Source organism: Chelonoidis abingdonii, chromosome 22 (assembly GCF_003597395.2).
Source record: "Chelonoidis abingdonii isolate Lonesome George chromosome 22, CheloAbing_2.0, whole genome shotgun sequence".
Classification (NCBI taxonomy): domain Eukaryota; kingdom Metazoa; phylum Chordata; order Testudines; family Testudinidae; genus Chelonoidis; species Chelonoidis abingdonii.
Window position 1 is genome coordinate 31,068,886 of NC_133790.1, and position 27,715 is coordinate 31,096,600.

At 56.1% G+C, this 27,715-nt stretch overlaps 1 protein-coding gene across 4 annotated transcripts in view; it reads left to right on the forward strand.

Annotated features, from left to right (window-relative positions):
* EMID1 (EMI domain containing 1) overlaps positions 1-27,715 on the forward strand; it is a 106,591-nt gene that overhangs the window by 50,442 nt on the left and 28,434 nt on the right. For all 4 annotated transcript variants that reach the window (XM_032764634.2, XM_032764633.2, XM_032764635.2 and 1 more), the window contains exons 5-9: positions 10,573-10,659; positions 16,033-16,094; positions 20,324-20,468; positions 25,099-25,149; positions 27,126-27,233. In XM_032764634.2, the coding sequence (XP_032620525.1) occupies positions 10,573-10,659; positions 16,033-16,094; positions 20,324-20,468; positions 25,099-25,149; positions 27,126-27,233 (453 nt within the window). The remainder of the gene's footprint in view (positions 1-10,572; positions 10,660-16,032; positions 16,095-20,323; positions 20,469-25,098; positions 25,150-27,125; positions 27,234-27,715) is intronic.

The window sequence follows — 27,715 nt, forward strand, 5'->3', positions numbered from 1 at the left end:
ATGCCCTGACCTGAGGATCCCAGAGTAGGGGGAGGGGAAAGGTGGTGTCAGCACCTCCTTCCAGCTCCCTGCTCACCCCCTCCCCAGCCGGGTGGCTAGTAGTGAACAGGAAGTTGAGTCCTGGGGCACCACCCAACTCTACCTGCTCCTGGCTACAGGGGCTGGGGGGATTTTTAACCCCTTGGATGCTGGAATTCAGAGCTGTTGTACATGTAGGGCAGTTGGGAGGGCGGGGAGTCTGGAGGCAGCAGGCATTTGGGGAGGGGAGCAGGGCAGCTCTTAGGGCTCAGAGCCCTTTGTCCCAGCCCCAATGGCCTTTCAAAGGAGCAGGCCGGTGCCCGGAGCACAGCAGGGGACACAAGCCCCACAGCTGGGGGACAGCAGGCCAGGGCTGGTGTGCTAGTGAGGGATGGCAGGCCTTGCTGAGACCCTTCAACAGGCAGCCTGGGACCCAGCAGTGGAAGGGGGAGGTTAGAACCTTATTGGCTCAGCCTGCAGCTTCCCTTCCTGCTCAGGCCTCACCCCTCCCCTCTCCATGGGCCAGGGCCGGAGCCGGGGCTGAGGGACATACATACTGGCTGAGACCTGGCCCTGGCCTTAATTCCCCAGCCAAGACTGTTGCCACATCAGTGCAGGGCAAAGGGGGAGTGAGGCCTAGGCTTCCCAGGTGTCTGGTTTTTGACCTGAATGCCCAGTCGAAAACACCTGTTAAAAGTCCGGTCAACAGCACAGCGGGGCTGGCAGACTCCCTGCCCTGCTCTGCGCAGCTCCCAGGAAGCAGCCAGAAAGTCCCGCCAGTGGAGGGGTGGGCCAGAGCGCTGGCTCCATAGCTCCCATTGTCCTGGAACCACGGCCAATGAGAGCTGCAGGGGTAGCGCACAAAGCCCCCTGCCCCTCTGCCTAGGAGACGGACATGCCAGCTGCTTCAGTGAGCAGCCTGAGGTAAGCGCCACCAGCTGGAGCCTGCATCCTGCACCCCAACTTCCTGCCCCAGCCTAGTGAAAATGAGTGAGTGAGAGTGGGGGAGCGTGAGCCATGGAGGGAGGGGGGATGGAGTGAGTGAGGGCAGGACCTCAGAGAAGGAGCGATGCAGGGGTGTGGCCTCAGGGCAGGGGCAGGGCAAGGGTGTTCAATGTTCTGCAGTTATAAAGTTGGCAACCCTAGGAGGCCTGGACCCCCCTCCCATCCTTGGGGCAGACAGGAGCAGGAGTGAGGAGGACCACCATTAGCTCCAGGGAGAGATTCACCTACCTCTTTCCTGCTTGGGACTCCAGGGACTCCATAGCACCCCACAGAGAGGCCAGCTGCAGTCCCTCACCCCCAAGCTTCAGGCAGCACTCAAATACCAGAGGGGAGTGTGGGATGACAGAGAGATGTAGGGGGGGAGACAGATAGACAGAAAGAAGGAGCCTCAGCAGAGTATCATCTTTCATCCCTCGCTCTCCCCCACCCCCATCAGTTTCTATCTCTCCCATTCTCCCCACCTCTCTCTCTCCCATGATCCTGGCATTCTGGGAAGCCTGACACTCTGCTGTACAGTCAGAGACCCTCCCCCGTCTAGGGCACTCGCACCAGGGCCCGTGCCGGCTTTCCTAACTTGTGTGCCTCTGCCCCTGCCTGTGAGGAGGGACAGGCAAGCGGCCCTGGAATGGGGCAAGCAGCTTGGGGGCCAGGCTGGGGGCTGCAGGAAGCTGCCATTCCTTGGTTTGAAAGGAGAGTGTGTGGGTCAGTTTCTACAGATGGGAGGAGGGTGGGGTAGGGTCCCCTGGGATTGACCAGCCTCTCCTTATCTGACTGGGCTCACATCACGCCTGTGCTCTACAGCAGTTTGCAGCCTTGTCCAGATGCAAGAATGCCTCTTCCCCCACTTGGAAATAGCTCCCCAGAGAGCAGAGCTGGCTTTGCTCCCCCCACTGCTTCAGGATCTGAACCCAGAGCCAGTCTCCGTGAAGCAACAGCTTCCACAGGGTGGGGGAAAGAGGCGTGAGTTCTCTGCATGGCCTCTGGTAGCCCCATGGTGAGACAGCTGCTGCGGCAGTTCCTGGGACACCAGGGCTCAGGGCAGGCAAAGTGAGATTGCAGAGTAGTTTTCAGCCTGAAACTGCCCATCATTTTGCTGCCAGGGGAGGGATGGCTCAGGGGTTTGAGCACTGACCTGCTTAAACCCAGGGTTGTGAGTTCAATCCTTAAGGGGGCCATTTAGGGATCTGGGGCAAAAATCTGTCTAGGGATTGGTCCTGCTTTGAGCAGGGGTTTGGGCTAGGTGACCTCCTAAGGTCCCTTTCAACCCTGATACTCTGCAATTATTTATTTTAGGGGTGCAGCAGTTGCTGACATCTGGGGGACTGGGGACCCCACAATGGTACTGGTTAATATTAACCCTTTAGGTAAGGCAGGGATCTGCAGGGGAAGGGTTAGAGATGGGGGCATGGAACCAGGACTCCTGCGTTCTAGGCCAGCTCTGTCACTGAACTGATGTGCCACTTAATAGGCAGCAGGCTTAAAACTAACAAAAGGAAGTATTTTTTTCTCACAACGCACTGTCAACGTGTTGGAGTCCTTTCCAGAGGATGTCATGAAGGCCAAGACTATATAATAGGGTTCAAGAAAGAACTAGATAAGTTCATGGAGAATAGGTCCATCAATGGCTATTAGCCAGGATGGGGTCCCTAGCCTCTGTTTTCCAGAAACTGGGAATGGGTGACGGGATAGATCACTTGATGATTACCTGCTCTGTTCATTCCCTCTGGGGAACCTGGCATTGGCCACTGTCAGAGGACAGGATACTGGGCCAGATGGACCTTTGGTCTGACCCAGCATGGCCGTTCTTATAGACTCATAGACTTTAAGGTCAGAAGGGACCATTATGATCATCTAGTTTGACCTCCTGCACAATGCAGGCCACAGAATCTCACCCGCCCACTCCTGTAACAAACCCCTGGCCTATGTCTGAGTTACTGAAGTCCTCAAATTGTGGTTTGAAGACCTCAAGCTGCAGAGAATCCTCCAGCCAGTGACCCGTGCCCCATGCTGCAGAGGAAGGAGAAAAAACTCCAGGGCCTCTGCCAATCTGCCCTGCAGGAAAATTCCTTCCTGACCCCAAATATGGCAATCAGTTAAACCCTGAGCATGTGGGCAAGACTCCGACCAACGAGCACGCCAGGAAAGAATCTCGTGTAAGTAACGTCAGATGCCCACCGCCATCCAACATCCTAATCCACAGACCACTAGGGCATACTAACCTGTCTGAATAATGCAAAGATCAATGCCAAATTAATTGCCAAATTAGGACTATCCCATCATACCATCCCTCCATAAACTTACTCGAAAGCTTATCATTGAAGCCAGATATGTCTTGTGCCCCACTGACATCCGCCCTTTGGAAGGGCTTGGTCCAGAACTTCACTCCTCATAATGGTATGAAACCTTTTCCTAGATTTCAAGTCTAAATCTTCCTAGTTGGTCCAGTTTGTAATCCATGTTGTCTTGTGTCCACATTGGGTGCCAACGCTAAGTAATTTCCTCTCTCCTCCGCCTAATATTTATTCTCCTCTGGAATTATGTTTATAAAAGAGCCATCATATCCACCCGTTCGCCTTCTTTTGGTTAGGCTAAACAAGCCAAGCTCTTTGAGTCTCCTTTCATAAGACAAGTTTTCCATTCCTCGGATCATCCTAGTAGCCCGTCTCTGAACCTGTTCCAGTTTGAATTCATCCTTCTTAAACATGGGAGACCAGAACTGCACACAGTATTCCAGATGAGGTCTCAGCATTGCCTTATATAATGGTACTTATGTCTTATGTTTTTATGTGTGACCTTGGGTGTGGCCCCGAGGCCAGAAGTTGCCAATCACTGGTGGTGGACAATACAAAAGAGCTTGACTCTGATTTTTAGAGGTGCTTAGCACCTGCAGCTCTAGTCAAATCAGGGGGGCTGCAGGTGCTCAGCACCTCTGAAAATAGGCCTCAAGGTGTCTTCGTGTTGGACATCCAAAAACAGCACTAGTCACAATCTGTGGCCACATTCAAATGTGTTAGCTGTAATCCCTCTGTGCCTCAGTTTCCCCATCTGCAAAGTGGGATCCTGCTGATCCTGAGCTGCCCATTGGAAAGGTGGCTTAGTTAATGTTTGCAGGGCCTTGGCAGCCCCCGACAGAGCAGTGGAAGGTCGCAGTATTATTGTTCCTGCTGCCATCAGTTGCATTCCGTGTCCCAGCCGTGTAGTTTACTAACCGCAGGAGGGCCATCCTCTCACCAGGCCAGGAACTGAGGCAGCAAAGCCGCATGCTGTTCTGGTCCGAGGGCCATTGCCAACTGACTTCTCCCTGCTTATCCCTCCATCCTCACCCACCTGGGGATGGCATGTGGAGGAGAAGGAGCCCAGTTCAGCTATCAGGACACCTGGCTTTTGTACTAGCTCTGTCCCTCAGTAGGTCTCAAAGCATTCTACAGAGGAGGTCAGATGGGGAAACTGAGGCACAGAGCGAGGAAGTGTCCTGCCAAGTGACACCCAGTGGGTCCATGGCAGAGCTAGGAATAAAAACCAGGTGGCCTGAGTTCAAGTCCCCAAGACTGAGACCCAAAACTCTCCTCCACCTGTGATCAGACCAGGATTTGAACTAAGACCCACAAAGGAGCAATTAGTGCTTTGTACCACCAAGCCCCTGCCCCAGAGCCTCTGTGCCCCTGCCCAATATTCTGTTACCTGATGTACCCATCTGAGCCTCCAGAGGCATCCTTCCTTGGCTGGTAGCAACCAAGTTAATTCCCAGCCCTGGTCAGCATGTCCATCTAGGGCTTGGAGCTCTGGGTGCAGCAAGATGGGAGCAGGGGGCTGGCGAGGAAGGAGGGGTGGCAGGGCCTGTATCTTGATGCCCTTGTTGATGAGCATGATGGTGGATTTTGGATTGTAATGTGAGCGGTTCTTTCCCATTGAGGAAACACCATGCTGCCTAGAGATGGGGTGCAGGGTATGACCTGCTGGGTAGCAATGGCACGATCAGTGCTGAGCTTCGGAGAGAATCGCACATAGGAGGGGGTTAAACCACAGGTTACATAGTGCTCAGGCTGCTGTCAGGGCATCCCGCAGCCAGGGGCACCTCTCAGTGTCCGAGTCACAGGAGAAAGGCTGTCTGTGTGTGCCTGAACAGATGCCATGGGCTGCTCTGGGAACTTGGGCAAAAGGGATTAGCCAGCTGTGGGGATCAGCAATGGGATACGGGCCTTTCCCCTCCAGAGCTTGGGGCTGAGTTGAGTTAATAACATGTGATGGATCTGGGCAAGGACTCAGTCCAGCCTCAATAGACAAGGGCAGTTTTGCCAGCCACAGTTGTTCAACAATCACCAGTCTGGGTCCAGCTCCCAAAATTGTGAGAGTGGGTTAAAAATCATGAGACTTTAGGTCTGGGTTCTGCATAGGTGCCTTCTGGTTTGTAAGCCTTTAGGGATCATGTTTTCTGCATAACCAGCAGGGCTAGACTGTTCCCTTTATTTCATAAAATGAAAGCTGGGATTCTCCCCATGCCAGGAATCCGGGAGCTGGGGCTTGCAGACATACACCAATATCACAAGCCTTGCACCACAACCCAAAATACCAGCATGGCTGGGAACTCGCCCCCTTGTTGACAAGGAGAGAAGCCAAGGGCTGATTGGGGAATGCAGACTCAGCCACACAGGGGGTGCTATCGGGGCGGGGGCAAGGCGTGTGGGGTGCTTGCCCAGTTGCTGCCCATGCTGCACCGACTCGGGGGTTAAACAGAGATTTTCAGTCTAGGCTGTGAAGCTGGTGCCATTTGCATGGGCACTGCAATTGCTTTTTAAAAACTGGTGAGTAGTTTTTATTTTTGTTTCTGTTATTATAGTGTGGGAAGTTGGGAGGTTTAATGGCCAGAGCAAGGCTCTGGGACCCAGGACTCCTGGGTTCTCCTCCTGACTCTGGGTGGGAAATGTGGTATACTAGCAAGAGCAGGGGATAGAGAGTCAGGGCTCTGGGTTCTGGCTCTGGCTCTGTGAGGTAGTGTTGTCTGGTGGTTAGAACAGGGAGAAAGGCCTCTTGGCTTCTGTCCCCAGCACTGTTGTTGACTCGCTGTGTCACCTGGGGCATATCAGAGCCAGTGCCTCAGTTTCCCCATCTCTGCATCGTGGGGGCATTGTCTCTGTCTTGCAGGGACACTGTGAAGTTAAACTCACTGGTGTGGGGGAAGCAGCTTGGGAGGGAAGGAGCTAGAGAAGAACAAAGCCTCGGTGCCAGTGGGGCCTGTCCATCACATTTGCCATGGAGCTCAGAGCCAAAGGGGGGGCAGGAGCCCTCTGCTGGGGGCTATTCCTTACATGTGACTGAGCCCCCAAACCCAGGAAGACCCTCTGCCTAGTGGGGACCTGGCCTGCAAGCTCTGCTGGGTGACACCTGGGAGCTGGGATGCATGGGGACCAGAAAGAGGCGGGACCCTTTCACTGTGGGTCCAACCTGACATCCCCCCCCCACCCCCACCCCCGAGTGCTCCCAGAGGATGTGGGTGGCTCAGGAAATCCTTTGTGTCTCTGTGTATGTCTCAGTTGGGGTCATTTCCTCCAGCTGGTCCCAGATGGAGCCTGGTTTCGGAATGTGAGCTCAGCTCTGATCTCTGGGAGGGGGAATTCAGCTTTGTTTTTCTCTAGTAACTATATCCTCCTTGGTGCCTGAGCCGCCCTCACTCCTCCACTGCCCGCTGCCCGGAGCCAAACTGGGCCAGAGCCCATTTGCAGTGACACTAGGAGAAATCTGCAGTGCTCCTCGTGGAGTCAAAGGAGCGATCAGTGGAGTCACTCCAGATTCGCTCCAGTCTAACTGAATGCCAGGGCTGGCCCCTATATTTCTGCCTTAGAAAAAATATACAAGCTTTATTTAGTCATTTGCCTAGATAATGTCCAAAGCCCATGAGCTCCCTGATCCTCCCTCTGGAAATGTCACAGTGTCAGCAGAGCTCGAACGCAGCTGCCACTGCGCTGGAAACCCTCACTGGAGTTCACCTTGGATCAGAATTAACGCTGAGCAGCCGAGCGCCTACCAACATGGGGAACAGTTCTCATTGCAGCCAGTAGAGGGCAGGGCTCGCACACAGCAGCCAGTTCGTTCGGATCAGGGGCGGCTCTAGGGATTTTGCAGCCCCAAGCACGCGGGCAGGCTGCCTCCGGCGGTTTGCCTGTGGAGGGTGTGCCGAAGCCGCGGGACCAGTGGACCCTCCACAGGCAAGCCGCCGAAGGCAGCCTGCCTGCCACCCTCGTGGCGCCGGCAGAGCGCCCCCCGTGGCTTGCCGCCCCAAGCTTGCGCTTGGCGTGCTGAGGCCTGGAACCGTCCCTGGTTAGGATACTAGGCTGCAGCAGTGAGTCCCCCAGGTGAATCCCATGCTAACTCACTCTCGTGGTCTCTGCCTACCCCAGCAGCACCAGTGCAGGCCCTGATCTCAAAGCAAATCAAACATCCGTGCTCGAAAGGTGTTTGCAAAAGTTTGGCCTCTTTCTGCAAATGCAAACTCCCAGCTCCTCCAAATGCACTAAGGGGAGGCAGGACCAGGACATGTGCTTGAGTGTGGGGTGAACTCAGCTGTGCTCCTGTCACATGGCCTCAGGACTAATCCCACCCACCTGTCTGCACATACTGCCTGTAGGGCAGCCCCACGCAATGCAATGTGGAACGCTCCAGGCCTTGCCTCCCAGTGTCTGCTCACTATACCTTGCATATGCTGCCCACCACACCACATTCCCCCATTCACCAATGCCACTATACCTCCTCTTTCCCCCGGGCCATCCCCACTGGTAGAAAGCAGTGACTAATTGCAGTATAGTACAGAGACACACTACATGGAGAGTTGCAGAGTAGGTTGGAGGTGCAGTGCAGCGTACAGGTGTAATGCAGTGCAAAGGGGCAGTGTATGGAGGGGTGGAAAGCAGTGCGGAATTGCAGTGTAGCTCAGAGGGCCATGCACATAGGCTGTCACATATTCACTGTTTCTGGTGCTAGTTCAGCGTGTTGCTGGCCCTAGCTATTGCCCCTCACACCCCCTAGCGTTCGTCTAGATTCGTTCCAACAGGGATTTTCTAGCTGGGAGCTTGGCCTAACGTTCAGTGCCGTCCTTCCAAGAAAGGCAGTTCTGAGAATGGGAATTTATTGCTGTGTCCTTGGGACCCCAAGGACATTGACCCCGAATGGACGGATGAAGCAACACTTCTTAGCTTCTCCGCCGCCACTGCAGGAAGTCATCAGCTTACCCCAACCCCCTCCATCTCCCTGCTTGGGAAGAGAACGTGACTGTGACCCCATGTGCCCGAGATGGGGAGCAGCAGAGAGAGAGGGCCCTGACAAATGTAGCTGGCTCTGATTTTCCAAGTCAGAGAACCCACAGGTGAAGCCACTCTGGGTGGTCAGTGCCCGATCCTATGCTGGGGTCTGAGTTCAGATGTTGGCTTGGGCCTTATTGAGTGGCCATCAGGACAGAGAGGGATTCATCTGCCTCCCTCTCCCCGCTGCGGTTCTCCGGCTGTTCCCAACAGCCAGGGTCCATCCCTTGTCTGAGCTACTGGGAGCTTGGAATTCTGTCCCCACTGCCCAGGGAAAGTGTGTGTTGTCCTTGTTTCCTTCCGCACCCCAAAAGGCCTGTGGGTTGAGTTTAGGGCACCCCTCCCTTACAGCCCCAGCCCTGTGGGGGCAGGGACTGGGGAACTGAGCTGTGGGCAGGCGGGAACTCTGCCTGGAGGCAGAGGGGAACGTTAGATCAGATTGCTTAGTTGGAGGGAGAGATCAAAAGGCACCGGCTTTCCCTCCCCACTGCCCCCCGATTCACCAGGGTCTCCTTGGCTGTACAGCTGTAAGCAAGGGGCCACACCTGCCTACACACCCCAGTGAGGAGGGAAGTTGGGCGCAGGGGTTTCCTTATTAGCCGGGGAGGTGGAGCGGAAGAGGCGACTCCTGGACAGCCTGGGAGACCTGAGGGGTAGGGTGACCAGATCACAACACATAAATATCGGGACACTGCTCGCCTCCTCACCGCCGCCCCCCCCGGCCCACCCGCCGCCACTCGCTCACTCACCGCTGGCCTCTTTGCCCCCCCGCCCACCACTCCCCCCATGGTGCCGACTTCCCCTCTGTAGGGTGGGTGCTCACCCACCCCCGCATCTTCCCACCCCTGCACCACCCTCGCTCCACCCACTTTCAACCCCCTTCCCTCAAGTTCCCACCTCTCCCCTGCCTCTTCTCCACCTCCTCCCCTGAGCGCGCTGCGTCCCCGCACCTCCCCCCTCCCTCCCGGAAAGCGCTAAGCGCCACCGAACAGCTGTTAGGCAGCGGGAAGCCCTGGGAGGGAGGGGGAGGAGCGGGGTTGTGGTGCACTGGGGGGAGGGGGGAGAAGGAGGCGAGGAGGGGGGAGCTTGGCTGCAATTTTTCCCTGTGAGTGCTCCAGCCCCGCCACGGAGTTGGCGCCTCCCTCTCACTCGCCTCCCCACCTGAACATCGGGACAAATGGCACCCCGATCGTACATTGACAATGCCAGTTTGATCGGGACATCTGGTCACCCTACTGTGGGGGATGGGGAGTTGTTAACCCCCTTGCACTTCAGTTAGCTCCTTGCAGGGCCTAGGAAGAAGCTTTGGCATCTTCTCAGTGCCCGGCTGGCTCTGGGGGAGTCCCTGGGGGGAGCACAGAGAGCTGGCACCTGAACCAGACCTGGCACCTTCGGAGCATGTCCAGGCCCAGGCTGGCCCATCCTCCTTTGCTCCCCCATCCCAGCAGCACCAGGTCTTACCCTTGCCCTGGCCGGCTGTGCCTGTCGCCCCTTCTGCTTTGTGTGGGGAGACGGGCCATGCTGCAGGGACTCTGCAGTGCCGGGGGGTCAGACAGCACCAGCCTGCTGGAGGCCTGTGGCAAAGCAGACAGCCAGCTCGGGGCTAGCAATTAATTCTGTGTGCCAGCCTGTGGGAGACCCAGGCTGGTCCCCACACTGGCCCAGCAGCATCCCCAATCAACTGTCCAGACTTGTAGAGTGTGACCCAGACCCAAGGAAACAAGGAGGGTCCCCGAGGTGGGCACAGCTCAACATGCTCTCCTCTGCCCCCACTCTCCCACCCCTCCAGCCCTCTGCTCAGTGTCCCTCTGGCTGTCCATCGCACTGCTGGCATCTGCGCTGGCGTGGGCCCTGCATTCCCATGAATTGGTCTCTGCACCCAGGCTTTGCAGTGCTGCAGTAGGCATGGTTGGCCCTGGCTGGGTGTGTCCAATCCTGGACCTCCACAAGTTGGTCTCCCTCAGTGTTATTGAATGTGACTGATTCTCTCAGGAGCCAGCCCCTGGAAGGGCCTTGTACCCCCTGGGAGCAGCAGGAGAGGAGTGGGAATAAGCATCTGTCCCGCTGAGCTCAGCTCCCTTCACAGGGCAATACCAGAGCTGAGAGGTCCCGAGAGCCCCCAAGACAGGGACTAGGGGTCAGTTTCCCTGGACAGCCTCCTTGGGGGTTGGGGTTCCAGCCCCGGGGGACAGCATGGAGACCACAGACCCTATGAGCCAGTCCACTGAGTGACTAATGCCATCTGTTTCCTTTGCAGAGACCATCAGCTATGTTGCCCCGCAGGAAGCCGGCCGTCCCAGTGCCCCCCTGCGCAGGCTCCCCCTCCGACCAGCATCCTACTCAGGTGGGTCTGGAGGGAAGGTGTCACCTTCCTTTGGCTGGAGCTTGTGCTGTGCTAGAAACCCTGTGTCTCTCCTCCCCTCAAACCCGTACTGCCCTTGCCCCTGCTCCGACCTGTCTCAGGGGCAGTGAGGGGGCAGAGAGAGTGGCAGTGAGAAAAGAGAACAATAGACAGATGGGGAAAGAGGGAGAGAATGAGGGAAGCCAGGCACTAGCAGGGCCAGATTAACACAGGGGCTTTAGAGGCTGCAGCCCAGGGCCTGGGGATAAGCGGGGGCTTCGGTGCAGTACAGCTCAGGCAGGCTGCCTGAATGCAGTGGTCCCACACCGCTCCCGGAATCGGATGGCTGCTGGCACGTCTCTGCAGCCCCGGGAGGGGCAGAGGTGGCTCCGAGCACTGACCCCGCTCCGAGCACTGTCCCCGGAGCTCCCATTGGCTGGGAACTGGCCAATGGGAACTGCGGTGGCGGTGTTTGCGGCCACAAGCGGCGCATGGAGACAGGCTGTCCCCCTCCCACCAGGGACGCACAGAGACGTGCCAGCAGCCAGCCACTTCCTGGAGTGATGTGGGACCATGGCATGCAGGCAGCCTGCCTAAGCTTTGCTGCGCCGCTGGCTGGGAGCCACCTGTGGTAAGCGCCTCCCGGACGAAACCTGCACCTCAAACCCCCTCCCCTATTAAAGGTGCAGTACACAGACTATTCAGAGCAAGTCAACACACAGGGGGACAGCTTGCCTGCCCAGCTCTTGCTCCTGGGCTGAGGTTCGACCCAGTGGTGAAATCCTGGTTGCCCTGAAGTCTATAGGAGTTTTACCACCAAGTGCAGTGGGGCCAGGTTATTTCCTGCTGGTTTGCGCCTTTGCCCCTCAGTTCGGGGCATGTTTGGGATCTCAGCAGGGCATAAGGTGAGAGCATCTGGCTTTTCCTGGGACTGTCTTCAGTAGAGGGATGGGGCTTGCTGTGCCTGCCCCCCACCAAGAGGCCAATAGGATTGGTTCTGCACTGTCAGATGCTAACCCCCATTGTGTGGGAACAGCCCTATGTGTGAGCATGGATGATTTGCTATTGGCTGCATGCCGAGGATGGATACCCAGGCCCCTTTGCACCACTCTGGCAGTGTAGAGGAGCTGCCAGATGGGTGTTCAAGGCGCCTTTTGCTCTGCCCCAAAGAAGACTCCGGCTCACCATTTCCCATATCCCACAGCCGGGCTGGGAGATAGCGCTGCTGCATGTAACCGTTTGACTCTCTTCCCGCAACCCTCCCCATGCAACAGAACAGGAACCAACCCCACGTGCATTGCCTCCTTCCCAAGCCACCTGCAAACATGGCCCTTTGGCCAGGGAGTGTCAGGTCAGGTGACTGTACCCCTGCCTTCCGAGCATGTCACGGGCAGGAATTCCATCTACCCGGCACGACCAGGGCTGCTCTGGGGAGGGAGGTGGACATGGGAGTGCAGGAAGGAGAAGTGTCTGTGGACAGGACAGCAGTGCCAAGCATCCTTCCTCCTCATCATTTCTGGGGTTTACATGGCTTTTTAAACTTGGCCTTCTCTTCTCTCCAGACTCCGCTGCCTGGCATGGCTTGCTGAGTCCAGCTGTTGAGGGTTGGGGGCAGAGGTACCTCGCTTCCCATATATTCTCCTTTTGTTCTAGCTTCTGACTGGCATCCACTGGGACTTTCTCCAGCCTTGTGCTTTCTGAGCATACACCCCAGGGGAGTGGCGAGGGCAGGCTGGTGGGGGCATGTCTGGAGTGGTGGGGACTCAGCTCTCACAAAGGGTACATTCCTCCAGGCATGGATAGCACGTGTGCTAGCCACACGGCCCTGCCCCTTGCGCCCAAGGCCCCACCCCTACCTGAACGCCCCTTCCCCCCACAGCCAGAGGACCCCCAGCCAAACCTCTTTCCCTACATTCCCCAGTGCCCCAGGTGACACCCAGGGGAGGCTGGCAGAAGAGAGGGCGGGCCTTCTCCCTGCTTTCTGCCCTGGGTCATACCAAGGAAGGATGGCAGGAGACAGCCCCAGGACTGGGCCAGCAGACCGCCCTAGCGCCGGCCCCCAGTGCCAGGCCACCCACAGTGCCAGCCTGCTGGCCTCCAACCAGCGATGGAGCTGAGCTCCCGCCAGCTTGGGCACCAGCATGGCCAAGGCCAGGGCTTGGCTTAGGGTTATACCTGTTATACCCACCGCCCATGCCACCAGGTGATCAACAACCAACCACATCCTTCCAATCCAGTTCAACATTAGCAACTGGTCTTCATGGATACCCCCGGAACATGAAGAGGGGATGTTGGAAGGGATCCTCGGAACACAGCCCCTGGGTCCTCTGTGAAACCCCTTGGACGTTCAGGTTCAGCCACCTGCCATCATTCCCAGGGTAACAGAGGGTGCTCATTCTCTCTCCATGTACTTAGCCTCCAATGGAGAGGGCCCACTGGGGTAGTGGTTTCTGGGACCACGATAGGTCAGCCTCTGGGACCCACCGGCTTGTTCCACCCAGGCCACCAAATGACAGCAATGTTCATAAGAACATAAGAAGGACCATGTCCAACCAATGGTCTGTCAAGCCCAGTGTCCTGTCCTCTGACAGTGGCCAATGCCAGGTGCTTCAAAGAGAATGAATAGAACAGGGCCATTATCGAGTAAGCCATCCCCTGTCATCCCGTCCCAGCTTCTGGCAGTCAGAGGCTTAGGGACACCCAGAGCATGGGGTTGCACCCTGACCATCTGGGCTAATAGCCAGTGATGGACCAATCCTCCGGGAACTTATTGAATTATTTACTGAACCCAGCTACAGTTTTGCCCTTCATAACACCCCCTGGCAGCGCACTGCACAGGTTGACTGTGTATTGTGTGCAGAAGTCCTTCCTTGAGTTTGTTTTACAAAGAGGAGAGGAAAGGGAGGAAGAGCAAGAGAGCTGTGCTCCCCCATCCCATTCCATCTGCCCCCCACATCTGCTTCTTGCTGCAAGATCCCTCAGCTCCAAGATTCAGCAGGCTGCAGACGAAAGGGCCTGATCCTGGTTACTCACCCCTTTTGCAGCCATTTGCATCAGTAGTCCACTCACATCACATCAGAACAGGAGCACTGTAAACCCACTTTGCACTGAGCGACCACACATGATGCCGGACAGAGGGAAATCTGCCCCCCACCCCCGCCAGGGCGGCTCTAGACATTTCGCCGCCCCAAGCACAGTGGCATGCCGCGGGGGACGCTCTGCCAGTCGCCAGTCCCGTGGCTCCGGTGGACCTCCCGCAGGCCCTCGCAGCGCCGGCAGAGCACCCCTCGCAGCATGCCGCCCCAAGCACGCGCTTGGCATGCTGGGTCCTGGAGCTGCCCCTGCCCCCCGTCCCCCAACACACACACACACACACACACTCTGGAGAAGGAGATTCCTCCAGGGCAAGGGTGGGCAAGCCCCAGAAATGGGACATGAAACCTGGAGGGGCCAATCCTGCCCTGGATGGACTAGTTGGGTCGTTAATGTCTGGGACTGTGGGTGGCTATGGCCTTGGGGACCTCTCCAGCTGACTCGCGGGGCTGTGTCCATGGGATCTGCACAGAGCCCTTATCTACTCTCATCTGGGAACAGCGTCTTCAGCCATAGGGTACGTTGATTTTTGGGGGATCGATATATCACGTCTCATCTAGACGTGATATATCGATCCCCTAACGTGCTCCCCATCGACTCTGGAACTCCACCGGAGCGAGCGGCGGTAGCATAGTCGACGGGGGAGCCGCGCACCGTGGGGACCAAGGTAAATCAATCTAAGACACTTCGACTTCAGCTATGTTATTCATGTAGCTGAAGTTGCGTATCTTAAATCGACACCCCCACCCTCCTGTGTAGACCAGCCCTTAGAGACTTGGGCTGAGGAGAAATTACAGACGAGGACATTGCTAGGACTCAGATCATCCCCCGCTGAGCAAGCGGGGAAGAGATCTTGAAATGGCAGATGCCAAAAAAAGAGATGCTGCCCCTTTAAAAGTCAGAGCCAGGCCATGAGTAACCATGGAGATGGCTTTGATTGTTGACAGGGAGGACTGCAGGCTCCTTGTTGGAACTAGTAGCAATTAACCGCAATTATCCTGGCTCCCTGTGACACTGGAAAATGAGAATGAGCCTTTCCCTCTTCTCCTTCTGCCTCTGTCACACTCAGAAGAGGCTCTTCCACCTTGGCATATGCTGTTGGTGAAGCTAAGGGGTGTCTGACCTGTCTTCAGGTCTCATCGCTGCAGAGCCAGGAGCAAAACTAGTTGAAGAGACGGGCCAGATTCATTCCAGGGCTGTGGCCAGTTAGTTTAGATCAGAGTAGATAAAATGCCATTTCACCTCCTGCTGAAATGCAGCTGCCTCTGGGCTCCAGCACTCCACCTGTTATAACACCTCACAACAGTTCAGGGCAGCCTTCCTCATGGTTCCTGAGCACTTTCCAATCCCGATGGCATCCAGGGGAAATAAAGGGCTGTTCATGGGAAATGATCTGGCCATGTCGAGGCTTGAAGAAAGGCCTGGTGCAGGTCTGGCTGCGAAGGCCCAGGGGTCGGTTGTTATCTGCCCAGCCCTGGTCCAGAACCAGCTTTAGATCATAACGTCTCTATTGCTCGCCATTTCCGTGAAATCGGGTAAAGGACCATTCCCAAGGCCCTGCTGCGTGACCCTTGGAAATCCTTCAAACCCGGGCTCAGGTCCCCAAGACCTAGAGCCTGAGGCCTTTCCCGCACTGCCCATTTGCTCCAATGACAGCCACTGGGGTAGCTGTGCAGGTGCAGATTGAGGCTGAGCTGTGTGCCCCAATGGCTGGAACTGGGGCAGGGCCCAGGGTAGGCATTGTCTCCGCTGTGGGAGTCTTACTCTTCAGGGTGAGCCCCAGGGAACAAGTCCTGCCTGGAAGCGAGTTCTGGTCTCCCCCAGCAGGTGAGGTCTCCTGGGATCAGGGTTAGGACCCCCTAGGGGAGCAGAACGGGGATGACAAAGAGTGACTGGGCCTGACTTGTCTGGTGCTTCCCTGTCCTGGAGCCAGGGTGTGGGTCCCACTTTGGCTCACATCACCAGGATTGAACAGAGCAAAAAGCATGAGCTGCTGAAGCTCTGTGAGTGAGGCTGTAGCAGACTCCTGGCCTCTGCAGGCTGGGCACAGAGTGGACCTAGCACACGTGTGCCAGTGGGTTACGCCTGCACCTGGCATGCAGCGTACAGTCGGCTGCTCAGGGAATGTTTGGCACAGAATGTTATGAGCCCACATCCGTACTCCCTGCCCCACACTCTTCTCCTCACTTTATTTCCTCCCCCCTCCCTCTCTCCACCCCTCCATCCTGGCCTCAGATTTCCCCCCAGTCCCTTTACTCTCTGTTCTTTCGGTTGATTTCCCAGGGTGTTTGAATTGCAGCAAAGTGGAGGAACTGACGACACGTCTCAACAGCCTGGAAGCCCAGGTCAGTGTCTACGTGGCAGGGGTTGGAGGCGGGATGTGGGTAAAGGATCAGGGAGCACAGAGTGTGGTAGGGGAACCAGCGTGACCTTCTCACCTCAGAACTTTGCATCTCACGGAGGTTGAGATCAATGGTGAGTCTGCCATTGACCCCTGGATCCCAGTGAAATCTCATGGAAATGTTGGAAGTGGTCGGCTATTCCAGCCCCCGATGTTCTGTGTCACACGTGGAGCAGGGCTGCCAGCTTGTTCATTTTAAACAATTGTCTTTCTTTTTTCATCTACATTTTGTGCTGTCATTTCTTTAAGTATTTTTGTTTATTATTCTTCATTTCTTTCTTCTTTTTGCCTTGTTCCTACTGGAGAGGTTCTTCTTTCTTTTTCTGCCCAGAAATGCAGTTCCTGGGCACCTTCCTTTGTCTTGCAATTTCTGTTTTATCCTTTGAAATGAAAAGAACTTCAACATTTCAAAATGTTGGGGCAAAATTGCATTTGTTTTGTTTTCAGCCAGCTGTGCCAGCCCCAGGAGCAGACAGCTGTCTCTCTGTAGTACTGACAAAACTCTCATTACAGAAAGCACCTCAGTGTATTTATCCTCATGACCCCCGAGGAGGCAGGGCAGCGCTATTATCCCCATTTTTACAGAGAAGCTAAGTGACTTGCCCATGGTCACACATGAAGTCTGTGGCAGAGGGGAATTGTACCTGTGTTGTCTGAGTCCTAGACTTAGCCACTGGACCACCCAGCCTTTCTCTATAGACATGCACCGTGTGTAGGAGGAGGTCAGTCCCCAACAGATCATCCATCTCCCTCCCACAGGAATTGCAATTCCAAAGCACTCGAGAAGTTGCACAGGATAAGATAGAGCACAGCCAGGGTGTGGCATGGCTGTTCAGAGGCTGAGTGCTTTCTGAACCAGGTGGGATTTTAACGGTTGACGTTTCAGGTTGCTATAAGCATTTCCAGGAGGACAGATGGTCTTGTGGTTATTAAACCATGGGACACCAAACTCCTGGGTTCTGTTCACAGCTCTGCCACTCAGGCATATGTGGGTGAGTTACCTGTGCCAATGCTGTGAAGCCCCAGCATCTGAGACACACACAACTAACAGGCCTTGCAAACCAGACTGTAGGGGACTGGCCTGGCAGTGGAGGAGATGAGAGGTGGATCTGGTGCCTGTTTTCTATCCCTGTGTGATATGAATGGTCTCCAGCTGGGGTGACACCAGGCCATATGGTGTGTTCCCTAGGAGATGACATTCCATAGGTTGGACTGTCTGAGGTCTCCAGAAGTGTCACTAAGACCAGTTGGCTTGTGGCCCTGAGGAATGTGCTGGTGAGGTTCTATTGTGATCCTGTAACCCATCGGGGCTCAATGTCACAGGGAGGCCAGTGTATTAATGATCTGGAGAATGGCGTGGATTGCACCCTCAGCAAGTTTTCAGATGACACTCAACTGGGAGGAGTGGTAGATATGCTGGAGGATAGGGATAGGATACAAAGGGACCTACACAAATTAGAGGATTGGGCCAAAAGAAACCTGAAGAGATTCAACAAGGACAAGTGCAGAGTCCTGCACTTAGGATGGAAGAATCCCATGCACTGCTACAGACTAGGGACCAAGTGGCTAGGCAGCAGTTCTGCAGAAAAGGACCTAGGGGTTTCAGTGGATGAGAAGCTGGATATGAGTCGACAGTGTGCCTTTGTCAAGAAGGCTAATGGCATTTTGGGCTGTATAAGTAGGGGCATTGCCAGCAGATCCAGGGACACGATCATTCCCCTCTATTTGACATTGGTGAGGCCTCATCTGGAGTCCAGTTTTGGGCCCCACACTACAAGAAGGATGTGGAAAAATTGGAAAGAGTCTAGCGGAGGGCAACAAAAATGTTTAGGGGGAGGAGCACATGACTTATGAGGAGAGGCTGAGGGAACTGGGATTGTTTAGTCTGCAGAAGAGAAGAATGAGGGGGGATTTGATAGCTGCTTTCAACTACCTGAAAGGGGGCTCCAAAGAGGATGGATCTAGACTGTTCTCAGTGGTAGCAGATGACAGAACAAGGAGCAATGGTCTCAAGTTGCAGTGGGGGAGGTCTACGTTGGATATTAGGAAACACCATTTCACTAGGAGGGTGGTGAAGCATTGGAATGGGTTACCTAGGGAGGTGGTGGAATCTCCCCTTAAGCAGTTTTTAAGGTCAGGCTTGACAAGCCCTGGCTGGGATGATTTAGTTGGGGTTGGTCCTTCTTTGAGCAGGGGGTTGGACTAGATGACCTCCTGAGGTCCCTTCCAACCCTGAGATTCTATGATTCTATGATTAGGGGTTTGGGCTACCAGGTTAACCCTCTGTGTCCTTTAACCTTTGGTCTGCTTTAGACCTGGCATCAGAAATAGCCCCACAACAGGGGGTCTCTCCCTCCAGCCCCTACCAGAGATTAGTGCTTGAGCTCAGCGGGTTCACCAAGCCATGGAAGTTGGACACCTACCACCTAAAGGCCCAAGTCACTATGTCCTAAAAAAAGTCCCCATGGCTCTGACCAGGCCTTTGGCACAAGGAAATAGAAACTGTTCCCAAGAACCCAGCCCAGGTTTTCCATATGACCCTTTGCACACCAGGGGCTTGTCTCCATGCAGAGTAGCACCAATGTAAGGTGTAGGAGGCTGTGTGGACACTCTGACCTGGGTTAACCCTGCTTCTCGAGTGCAATTGTTCCATGAATAGCTGCAGCAGCACAGCCCAAGCATTCACTGGCCAGCTAGGTGCATCTGAGCACTGCGGCCTTGCAAAGGCAATAGGACCATACGCCCTGTCCTTACAATGGAGAACGGTGCTGTGCTCCCCTGGACCCTGTCCACAGGTGCAGGGACAAGCTCATAAATGGGACCAGAACAGTCAGCTATGGGTAGGGCCCTACAAAATTCATGGCCATGAAAAATGTGTCACAGACTATGAAATCTGGTCTTTTATGTGCTTTTACCCTATACGCTACCGATTTCATAGGGGAGATCAGCATTTCTCAAACTGGGGGTCCTGACCCAAAAGAGAGTTGCAGAGTGGAGTGAGGAATCGTGGTATTGCCACCCTTACTTCCGTACTGTCTTCAGGGCTAGGCGGCCAGAGAGTGGCAGCTGCTGACTGAGGACCCAGCTCTTCAGGAAGCAGTGCAGAAATAAGGGTGGCAATACCATACCACACCATCCTTACTTCTGTGCTGCTGCTGGCGGCGGCTCTGCCTTCAGAGCTGGGCTCCTAGCCGGCAGCTGCTGCTCTCCAGCTGCCCAGCTCTGAAGGCAGCGCCACCACCTGCAGCAATAAGGGTAACAGTACCGCACGCCCCCTACAATAACCTTGTGAAACCCCCCCAGCTCCTTTTTGGGTCAGGACCCCTACAATTACAATACTGTGAAATTTCAGATTCAAATAGCTGAAATCATGAAATTTACTATTTTTAAAATCCCATAACCGTGAAATTGACCAAAATGGATCATGAATATGGTAGAGCTGTAGTCATGGGATAGAACAGAGGGAGTGGCGGGCTTTGACCCCCTAATGCCCACAGTTCCTTGAGAGGTACCTGGGTATCTCACAATACACAGCAACAGTTTCCTACAAGGCAGCATGCCTGAAGGTGGCTTGGAGGATGCTGGAATGCTTACCCACAGTGCAACGTGCTTTTGCCAAATCAGCATGATGCACCACCCCTACCAGCTGAGTGTGAGCGCATCCTCCTGAACAGTTGGTGGCACTAGGCCGACAGAACTTTGACCAGTTCACATTTCCAGTGCAGACAAGGCCTTAGGAAGTGGTTTAAGCTAAATCAACATAAGCTGCTTTTAAACTGAAATAACGGTGTATGCACAAGGGCTAACTAAACCAGTTTAATTCAGCTGGTGCAAGTTTGTGCAGAGATAAGGGCTACCAAGTCAGAACACCAAGGTCCTCAAGCCCCACTCCGTGCATTCAGCAAAGCTTCAAGTTCCTCCCCTCAACCCCAAAGCTCTGAATGTCCAGGACAATGCAAAGCTTCCTCCATAAAAGTGCAACACCAGACCCTTGGGTGGGACATCAGGGGAGATTGAACCTGTGACCAGGCTCACTAACCTCGGAAGGACATGCTGAGTGGCTGTGGGTGACAGCCGTAAGTGCAGAACCGTAGTGGGGAGAGCAGATAGGCCCCAAGTCTGGCTAGAGCAGTATGTCTGGGCACACTGCTGGGAACTCTCTCTTGCTCATAGGTGGCGTTGCTGTCAGCAGGCGAGTCTGCAACCTCCCCAGTACCCAACAGACACCTCGTAACCAAGGGGGCTGCCCCCTCAGATTCCTACCAGCTCTGGAGGTCTCCATCCACCCATGGGAGTCCTGGGGATGAAGGTGTGAAAGGTAAGTAAGAGCAGGGGCTGCTAGAGAGGAGCTGAGGCCACTGGAGGCTGCAGGCAGGAAGCCATCTTGAGAGCCGGATGTGTGTTTCCTGCGTAGATCAAGATCCTTCCTGCCCCTGCAGAAATCCACATGCCCCAGGTCCCCTCCATGCCTGGCCCTGGAGATGGACCAAGCAGGACTCCGTTGGCGCTAAACATGGGGGCTGGGCCTTTCCATCAGTTCAGAGCCCAGTCCTGCCCAGTGCACTCATGCAAAGCTCCCAGTCTGGGCTGAGTGAGGATAGCAGGATGGGCCCTTGATGCTGCAGAGAGTTCTGTGTCCTGGCTCGAGTGGGATGGCAGAGGGTCTCTGTTGCCCCAAATCTCAGCGTGATATCCAGGGCTGCATTGACACATAGGGCTTAAAATCCTAGGCCAGCATCCTCCTCCTTTGCTTTTCCTCCTCGCTGTGCCAAGGGGGCAGCTTCACCCTCCACCATGGCAGCTGCCACCCTAATCTCACCCTGATGCAGAGGGGAGACAGGAGGATGAGGGGGCTTGGAGAGTGCACCCATCTTGCACTCACCCCACAGTGGCAGGTCCTGTCCCACGAGGCTGGGAGAAGAGTGTTTGCCTAGGGCCCAGTGATGGGTGAATCCAACCGGGCTGATATCCCCACTAGCCCACCTTTCCCTGGGTTCCTCCACCTCCATCCTGTTGTCCTTTTACTTTAAACTTTCTTAAGGCTTAAAATCTCTCCAGGCTCTTCAGCTGCAAAGCTCCGTCATCAGGAGTTGCCACCCCAAAGTTCTGCCCCAATCCCAGCTTGGGTCAACATATTACACCTCCCAAACACTCCCTTGGGGTTTCAGTTGCACACGGGATTCTTCTTGGCCGTTGCAGTGCACTATTAAACAGCTGCTGTGTTCCACCCCAGAGGTGCAGCAGTTCAGCAGTGCTGCAGTTACAGAGGTATTCTGCAGTTAAAAAGTCACTAGAGGCAAAAGCAAAGTAACTTTTAAAAGTAATTTTTATTTGCACTTGCAGAAGTCAGAGGTCAGGAATCCCATTGTGCAAGGTGCTGTTTACATGTGGTGAAGAGACAGGGGGCTGGGGCACATGACTCATGACAGAGATTCTCAACCCCCAACAAGCTATAAACACTCCACAGCCCCCTTGTGCCACAGTAACTGATTTTCTGCGTATAAAAGCCAGGGCCCATGTTATGGGGTAGCAAGCAGGGCAGTTGTCTGGGGCCTCACACCACTAGGGGCCCTGCAAAGCTACATTGCTCAGGCTTTGGCTTTAGCCCCAGGTGGCAGGGCTCAAGGCCCCAGACTTCAGAGCTAGGCAGTGGGGCTTTGGCTTTCTACCCTGGACCCCAGTGAGTCCAACACTAGCTCTGCTTGGAGGACACCCTGAAACCTGCTTCCAGCCCCCCAGGGAGCCCCAGAACCCTAGTTGAGAAACCCTGACTTATGAGGAGAGGCTGAGGGAACTGGGATTGTTTAATCCGCAGAAGAGAAGAATGAGGGGGGATTTGATAGCTGCTTTCAACTACCTGAAAGGGGGTTCCAAAGAGGATAGATCTAGACTGTTCTCAGTGGTACCAGATGACAGAACAAGGAGTAATGGTCTCAAGTTGCAGTGGGGGAGATCTAGGTTGGATATTAGGAAAAACTATTTCACTAGGAGGGTGGTGAAGCACTGGAATAGGTTACCTAGGGATGTGGTGGAATCTCCATCCTTAGAGGGTTTTAAGGTCAGGCTTGACAAAGCCCTGGCTGGGATGATTTAGTTGGGGATTGGTCCTGCTTTGAGCAGGGGGTTAGACTAGATACCTCTTGAGGTCTCTTCCAACCCTAATCTTCATGATTCGATAACAGCCCTTGCCCCAGGTGCCTGCAGTCTGTCATATGAACATGCAGAAAAATGTAGCAACAAGGGAGAATCAAATCCACTCCCGATGTGCGGAGCTATCTCCAGCGGAGAACAGCCTCCCCCCGTCACTGGCGTAGGGACATGGGTCTTTGGAGGACAAGAGTAAGGCTTGCTGTCTCGCTCCAGCCCAGCCCAAAGGAAGGGGCTCAGAGTGGAGCCTCTGCCATGTCCCATCCCTCACTGGCCAGGGACTGCCCGGGAGTTAAATTGAGTGCAGCTGAGGACTAGGCTGATCTGGCTTTGGCTCCAGCTCCGTGCAGTGGGAAGATTTCTCAGGCCTCCACTGCTCTGACAGGCCGTGTGTTCATGCTTTAGGGGCAGAGCAGCAGCAAGAGGGTGGGGTGATAAATGTATAGCTGTGTGGCAGGATTCCCTTCTCGAGCGCCTCACTCTTCCCCCAAGGGAACTAAATGGTAGCCAGGCTAGGATGGGCTCTTGGGCGGCTCTGAAGGAGAAGGGGGCTGCCCAGATGGTGTCCACTCCAGCTCCCAGACAGTCACTGGAAAGGCTCCCATTAGCGCCACTGGGCCTCTGGAAGGGGCTGTGCTGTTAATGAGCCCTTGGCTGGAGCTGGTCTGGGAGTCGCTCCGTCACCCCCAGGTGGATGTAAGCTGCCCTGCCATTGCAGTGCTGAGCAGAAGGGCGGTGGTGAGGGCCAGGACTCCACTTGGAGGACAGGACCCATCACCAGCTCGGGAGGGTATGGCCAGCTGCCATGCCCTGAGTTAGACCAGCCCTAGGTGACTGGGTGTGGTCAGTCCTAGGCAAGAGCAGAGGTGCTTAGGCCTGCTACTCCATCTCGCCCCAGGTATGCAGGTGAAATGGCAGAGGGAGAGAGCCCACAACCCCACAGGGCTACTGCATGCAACAGACCCTTAGAGCCCCCAGTGAATATTGTCCCGAGATCAGCTGGCAACTGGGCTTTAGAACCAGGCAGTAAATCTGTTGGGCTCCTGGCACCTGGGGCTCCTGCTTCCCCAGTAGGCACCTTCAGAGATCAACTGAATGACTAGAGGAATTTCCCCTGGTTACCATCGTCACAGTCTGGCTAGGATTCTAGCAACAAGCAGATCCCAGCTAAATGAGCCACCAGGACCTACCCAACATGCCCGCGACTGAAGGGATGGGGCAGGTCGGATGGCTTCCCTGCCTCCTGCCACTCAGGACCTGAACTGGCTGAGAGAGAGGAGCTTGTGTGGGTTCAAGGAGCAGGGCGGATGCCAGCTCTGTCTCTGGGTGTGGCTCCTGCTTTCTGTGTCCTGTCTCCCCTGAAGACCAAGGACAGTCCGGGCACAGGGAGGGCAACCAGAGAGCTGGGGAGACGCAAGGGCGAAATGAAACTAAAGCATGCAGCAAATGGGTTAGCAGAGCCCTGTGTATGGGACTCTGGGGGGGATCAGGGCCCCCTTTAGAAGGAGAGGAGACGTTCACAATGCCCTGGTGGCTGGGAAGATGAATGGAGTCTCCTTTTGCAGTGGGAACTGGATAAATCATCTGCTACTGGTAAAGCAAAGTGCTTGGAGCACCACAGACAGCGCTGCAGGTGGAATCAGTGTAGGTGCGACTCCCTAGTAGGAGGCTGGAGGTGCTGGCTTCCCCATGAGCGACACAACTCACATTGTCCAGTTGGAGTCGCTAACGATTCGAGGCCACTTTCCCCAATGCTTGGGAGTTAGCCCCAGTGTCCCAGCCATGTCCCAATATAGCCAGTCCCATTCTGCCTCCCTAAACTCAGCTGGGCAAGGTATTCTGCAGTGCCTGCGATCACCACTGCTGCACTCTGCCCCAGAGGTGGCTGCAATTCAGCAGTGGGCAGAGCAATGCCCTTTGTGGCTGCGTTTCAGTCTAAGTCCTTGGTGGTCTCACTGCCTGAGAGATGTTCTCGCCATTATCAAAGGAAAGAAAACAAAGCAAGAGACCCGATTGTCCTTTGCTCCCAATGGCACCGGTCTAAGGAAACCCTCTGACCCCTATGTGCACTGTTCGTTTTGCAGCAGTGCTCAGGTGGGCGCGCCAGTCGATGACCAGAACCCCCAGGGCCAGTTGCTGTCTAAACACAGCACTGAAAGATGGCCCCGCCCCCGGGAGCTTGACGTCCCGGTGGAGCGCCCCGGTGGTGGATCCCAGCAGAGCAGGGCTGAAGCCTGGGGCTGTCAGGGGCAGAGAGGAGGGGGGCTGCGGATGGACTCTTGCCTGTGCTGGATAGTCAGGGGTGTTGCTCTCCAGGCTGGCCTGGCCTTTCCCCAGCCTGGCCCAAGGTATGGCTACACTGGCACTTTACAGCGCTGCAACTTCTGCGCTCAGGGGTGTGAAAAAACACCCCCCTGAGCGCGGCAAGATGCAGCACTGTAAAGCCTCAGTGTAATCAGTGCGGCAGTGCTGGGAGCACAGCTCCCAGCGCTGCACGCTACACCTGTAGAGGATGTGGTTTACATGCAGCGCTGGGACAGCTCTCTCCCAGCGCTGGCGCTCTGACCACACTCACACTTCAAAGCGCTGCCGCGGCAGTGCTCCCACAGCGCTGCCGCAGCAATGCTTTGAAATTTCAAGTGTAGCCGTACCCTCAGAAGTGAAGTGGCTTCCCAGTGCCAGGTAACACCACTGCCCCCAGGAGAAGGGGGTGCCAGGGTTAGCTGACTCCACCAGGCTGAAGGCAGAAGAGACTGTTGGCTCCAGGGAGCAGACTGATGCCCCATTCTCTCCTTTCCCAGGGAACACAGGAGTGGGAGAGACGCTGCGGGGTGCCGGTCCCGGACGGGATGGTATGTAGCATTTCTTTCTAAGGCACAAGAGAGTTCCCAGCCCAAGAGCCCTGTGAAATATCTGGGTCTGGGAGGAAGCCACAGGGGCAGAGACCAGAAAGGCTAATGGGAGAAGCTCATGGATGCCTTGGGGGCAGTAGGGAGGGAAAGAGCTGGGGACAGAGGAGGAAGTGGGAAGCAATGGAAGGGAAGGAGGGCGAGTCTCCACTGCAGGCTCTGCCCCTGCCTGACAGGGCTCCCTCCTGCTTCTCTTCCCTTTCCCTTGATCCCTCAGAAGGACACAGAAACCAATGCTGAACTATTGCTTCAGTCACCAGCTCCTTCAAGAGTGGAGTGCTTGGCCCCAGCGCAGGGAGGTGGGGTGCGTGCCAGGCCCCAGCGCAGGCGGGTGGGGTGTGGGCTGGGCCCCATCACAGGCAGGCGGGATGTGGGCCGGGCCCCAGTGCAGGTGGGCAGGGTGCAGGATGACCCCAGCGCAGGCTGGCGGGGTGCAGGATGACCCCAGTGCAGGTGGGCGGGTGTGGGCAGACCTCAGCGCAGGTGGGTGGGGTGTGGGCCAAGCCCCAGTGCAGGCGGGCAGCGTGAGGGCTGACCCCAGTGCAGGCGGGTGGGGTGCGGGCTGGGCCCTAGCACAGGCGGGCGGGGTGCAGGCCAGACCCCAGCGCAGGCAGGTAGGCCGTAGGCTGACCCCAGTGCAGGTGGGTGAGCTGTGGGCTGACCCCAGTGCAGGCAGGTGGGGTGCAGGGCTGACCCCAGCACAGGCGGGCGGGATGTAGGCTGAGCCCAATTCGGGCTGGTGGGGTGCAGGCCGGGCCCCAGTGCAGGCCGGTGGGGTGCAGGATGACCCCAGTGGAGGCCGGTGGGTTGCAGGCTGGGCCCCAGCGCAGGCGGGCGGAGTGCGATCCAGGCCCCAGCACAGGCGGGCGGGGTGCAGGCCGGGCCCCAGTGCAGGCGGGTGGGGTGCAGGCCGGGCTACAGTGCAGGCGGGCACAAGCACAGGCCAGCCACAGTGCAGCCACCATGACCAGGGGGTCATGATTCCCGGCATGGTAATGCCTGTGGCTGCTGCTGGGCTCCAGCCCCACTTCATCCTCTATGAGAGAGGAGCTGAGAGCAGCCCAGGGTTCGGGGGGCAGCTGGAGTGCGGCCAGTGGTGGGTAGGAGCATTCCCAAGCCAGCAGGCCGGAGGAAGGAGAGGTGCAGTGCCTGGACGGGGGTTTTCCCCAGGCGATCGTCCTGCCCCTGCATATGGAGTCTCTAGGGCACTGCAGGGCGTGAGGCCTCTGGCCTGGCATTGAGCTGACCAGATCCTGTCTAGAACGTTTCACTAAGTGAGATGTGGGCATCCCGGGTTGGGCGTGGGCACTGGATGGCTTGGGGCAACGAGACACAGCCCTTGGCTGCCAGGTCATGGGTTCCGGTGCCCCCGGCTGAGTTCCAGCTGAGAACCGTTACCTTAAAGCGCCCATGGGCACTGAGTTCTTGGGGGACAGCCCCATCCCTCTCTGGTGGGCAAGTGTGCCCCTCAGAATGCCAGCCCGGCATGGCCTGGGCAGGTGTGGCTCCGGAGCAAGGGGAGCCTCAGGCCCCCCATCAACTGTCTCAGGGTGGAGGCTGTGGATACTAAACATCATGGGGTGAGGCCCATTGGCAGGGACCAGCATGGGGGGAGGCTTGTCCCACCGCAGACCGGGGCTGTGGATAGAGGACTTCCCCACTCGGACCTCTCAGCCCAGCCCCTTACAGCACCTCCAAGCTCCACTCCCATTGGTTTCTGACTGTGGCAGCCGCACTGCAATCCATTGCCCTGGGATGCGGCCACCCTCCTCCTTGGGGGTTCGGATTGGGGGTTAGGATCCCTGGGGTTGCCTGAAGAGGTACCTTGCTCTCCTTCTGTCCTTCCAAGGAGGCACAGCCCCTGGCAAATGCTGCACTGGCACCTAACTGGGTATTTCTTTCTGCTCTTTCTGTTGCAGAGAAACCAGGGCCCCAAGGACCTCCAGGCCCGTCGGGTCCCAAGGGAGATGCTGGGAGCCAGGGGCCATCAGGAATCCCTGGAGCCAAGGGTCCCGCTGGACCACCAGGTGTGTCTTGGACACAGGGCACTGCTCCAGGAGCTGGGGGCCACCATGGATCCCTGTACCTTGATGCCAGCTTTGGACAACCAAATAGGCATAGGGGCATCACAGCTGCCACCCCGATCCCTGCAGAGCCCAGACACCTGGCATTGGCTGGCATTTATTTGCAAGCTGTACCAGTGCTCAGTGCTTCTTGGCTGGCAGCCTGACCCACAGAGCTGTGTGCATGGGGGTGGTGGAGAGGGAGGGGAAGACAATCCCTGCTGCACCCTTGCTTTGGCTCTGATCCAAAGCTCTGAACTTTGCAGGCAGGATCCCACTGACACCATAGAATCATAGAATATCAGAGTTGGAAGGGACCTCAGGAGGTATCTAGTCCAACCCTCTGCTCAAAGCAGGACCAATCGCCAACTAAATCATCCCAGCCAGGGCTTTGTCAAGCCTGACCTTAAAAACCTCTAAGGAAGGAGATTCCACCACCTCCCTAG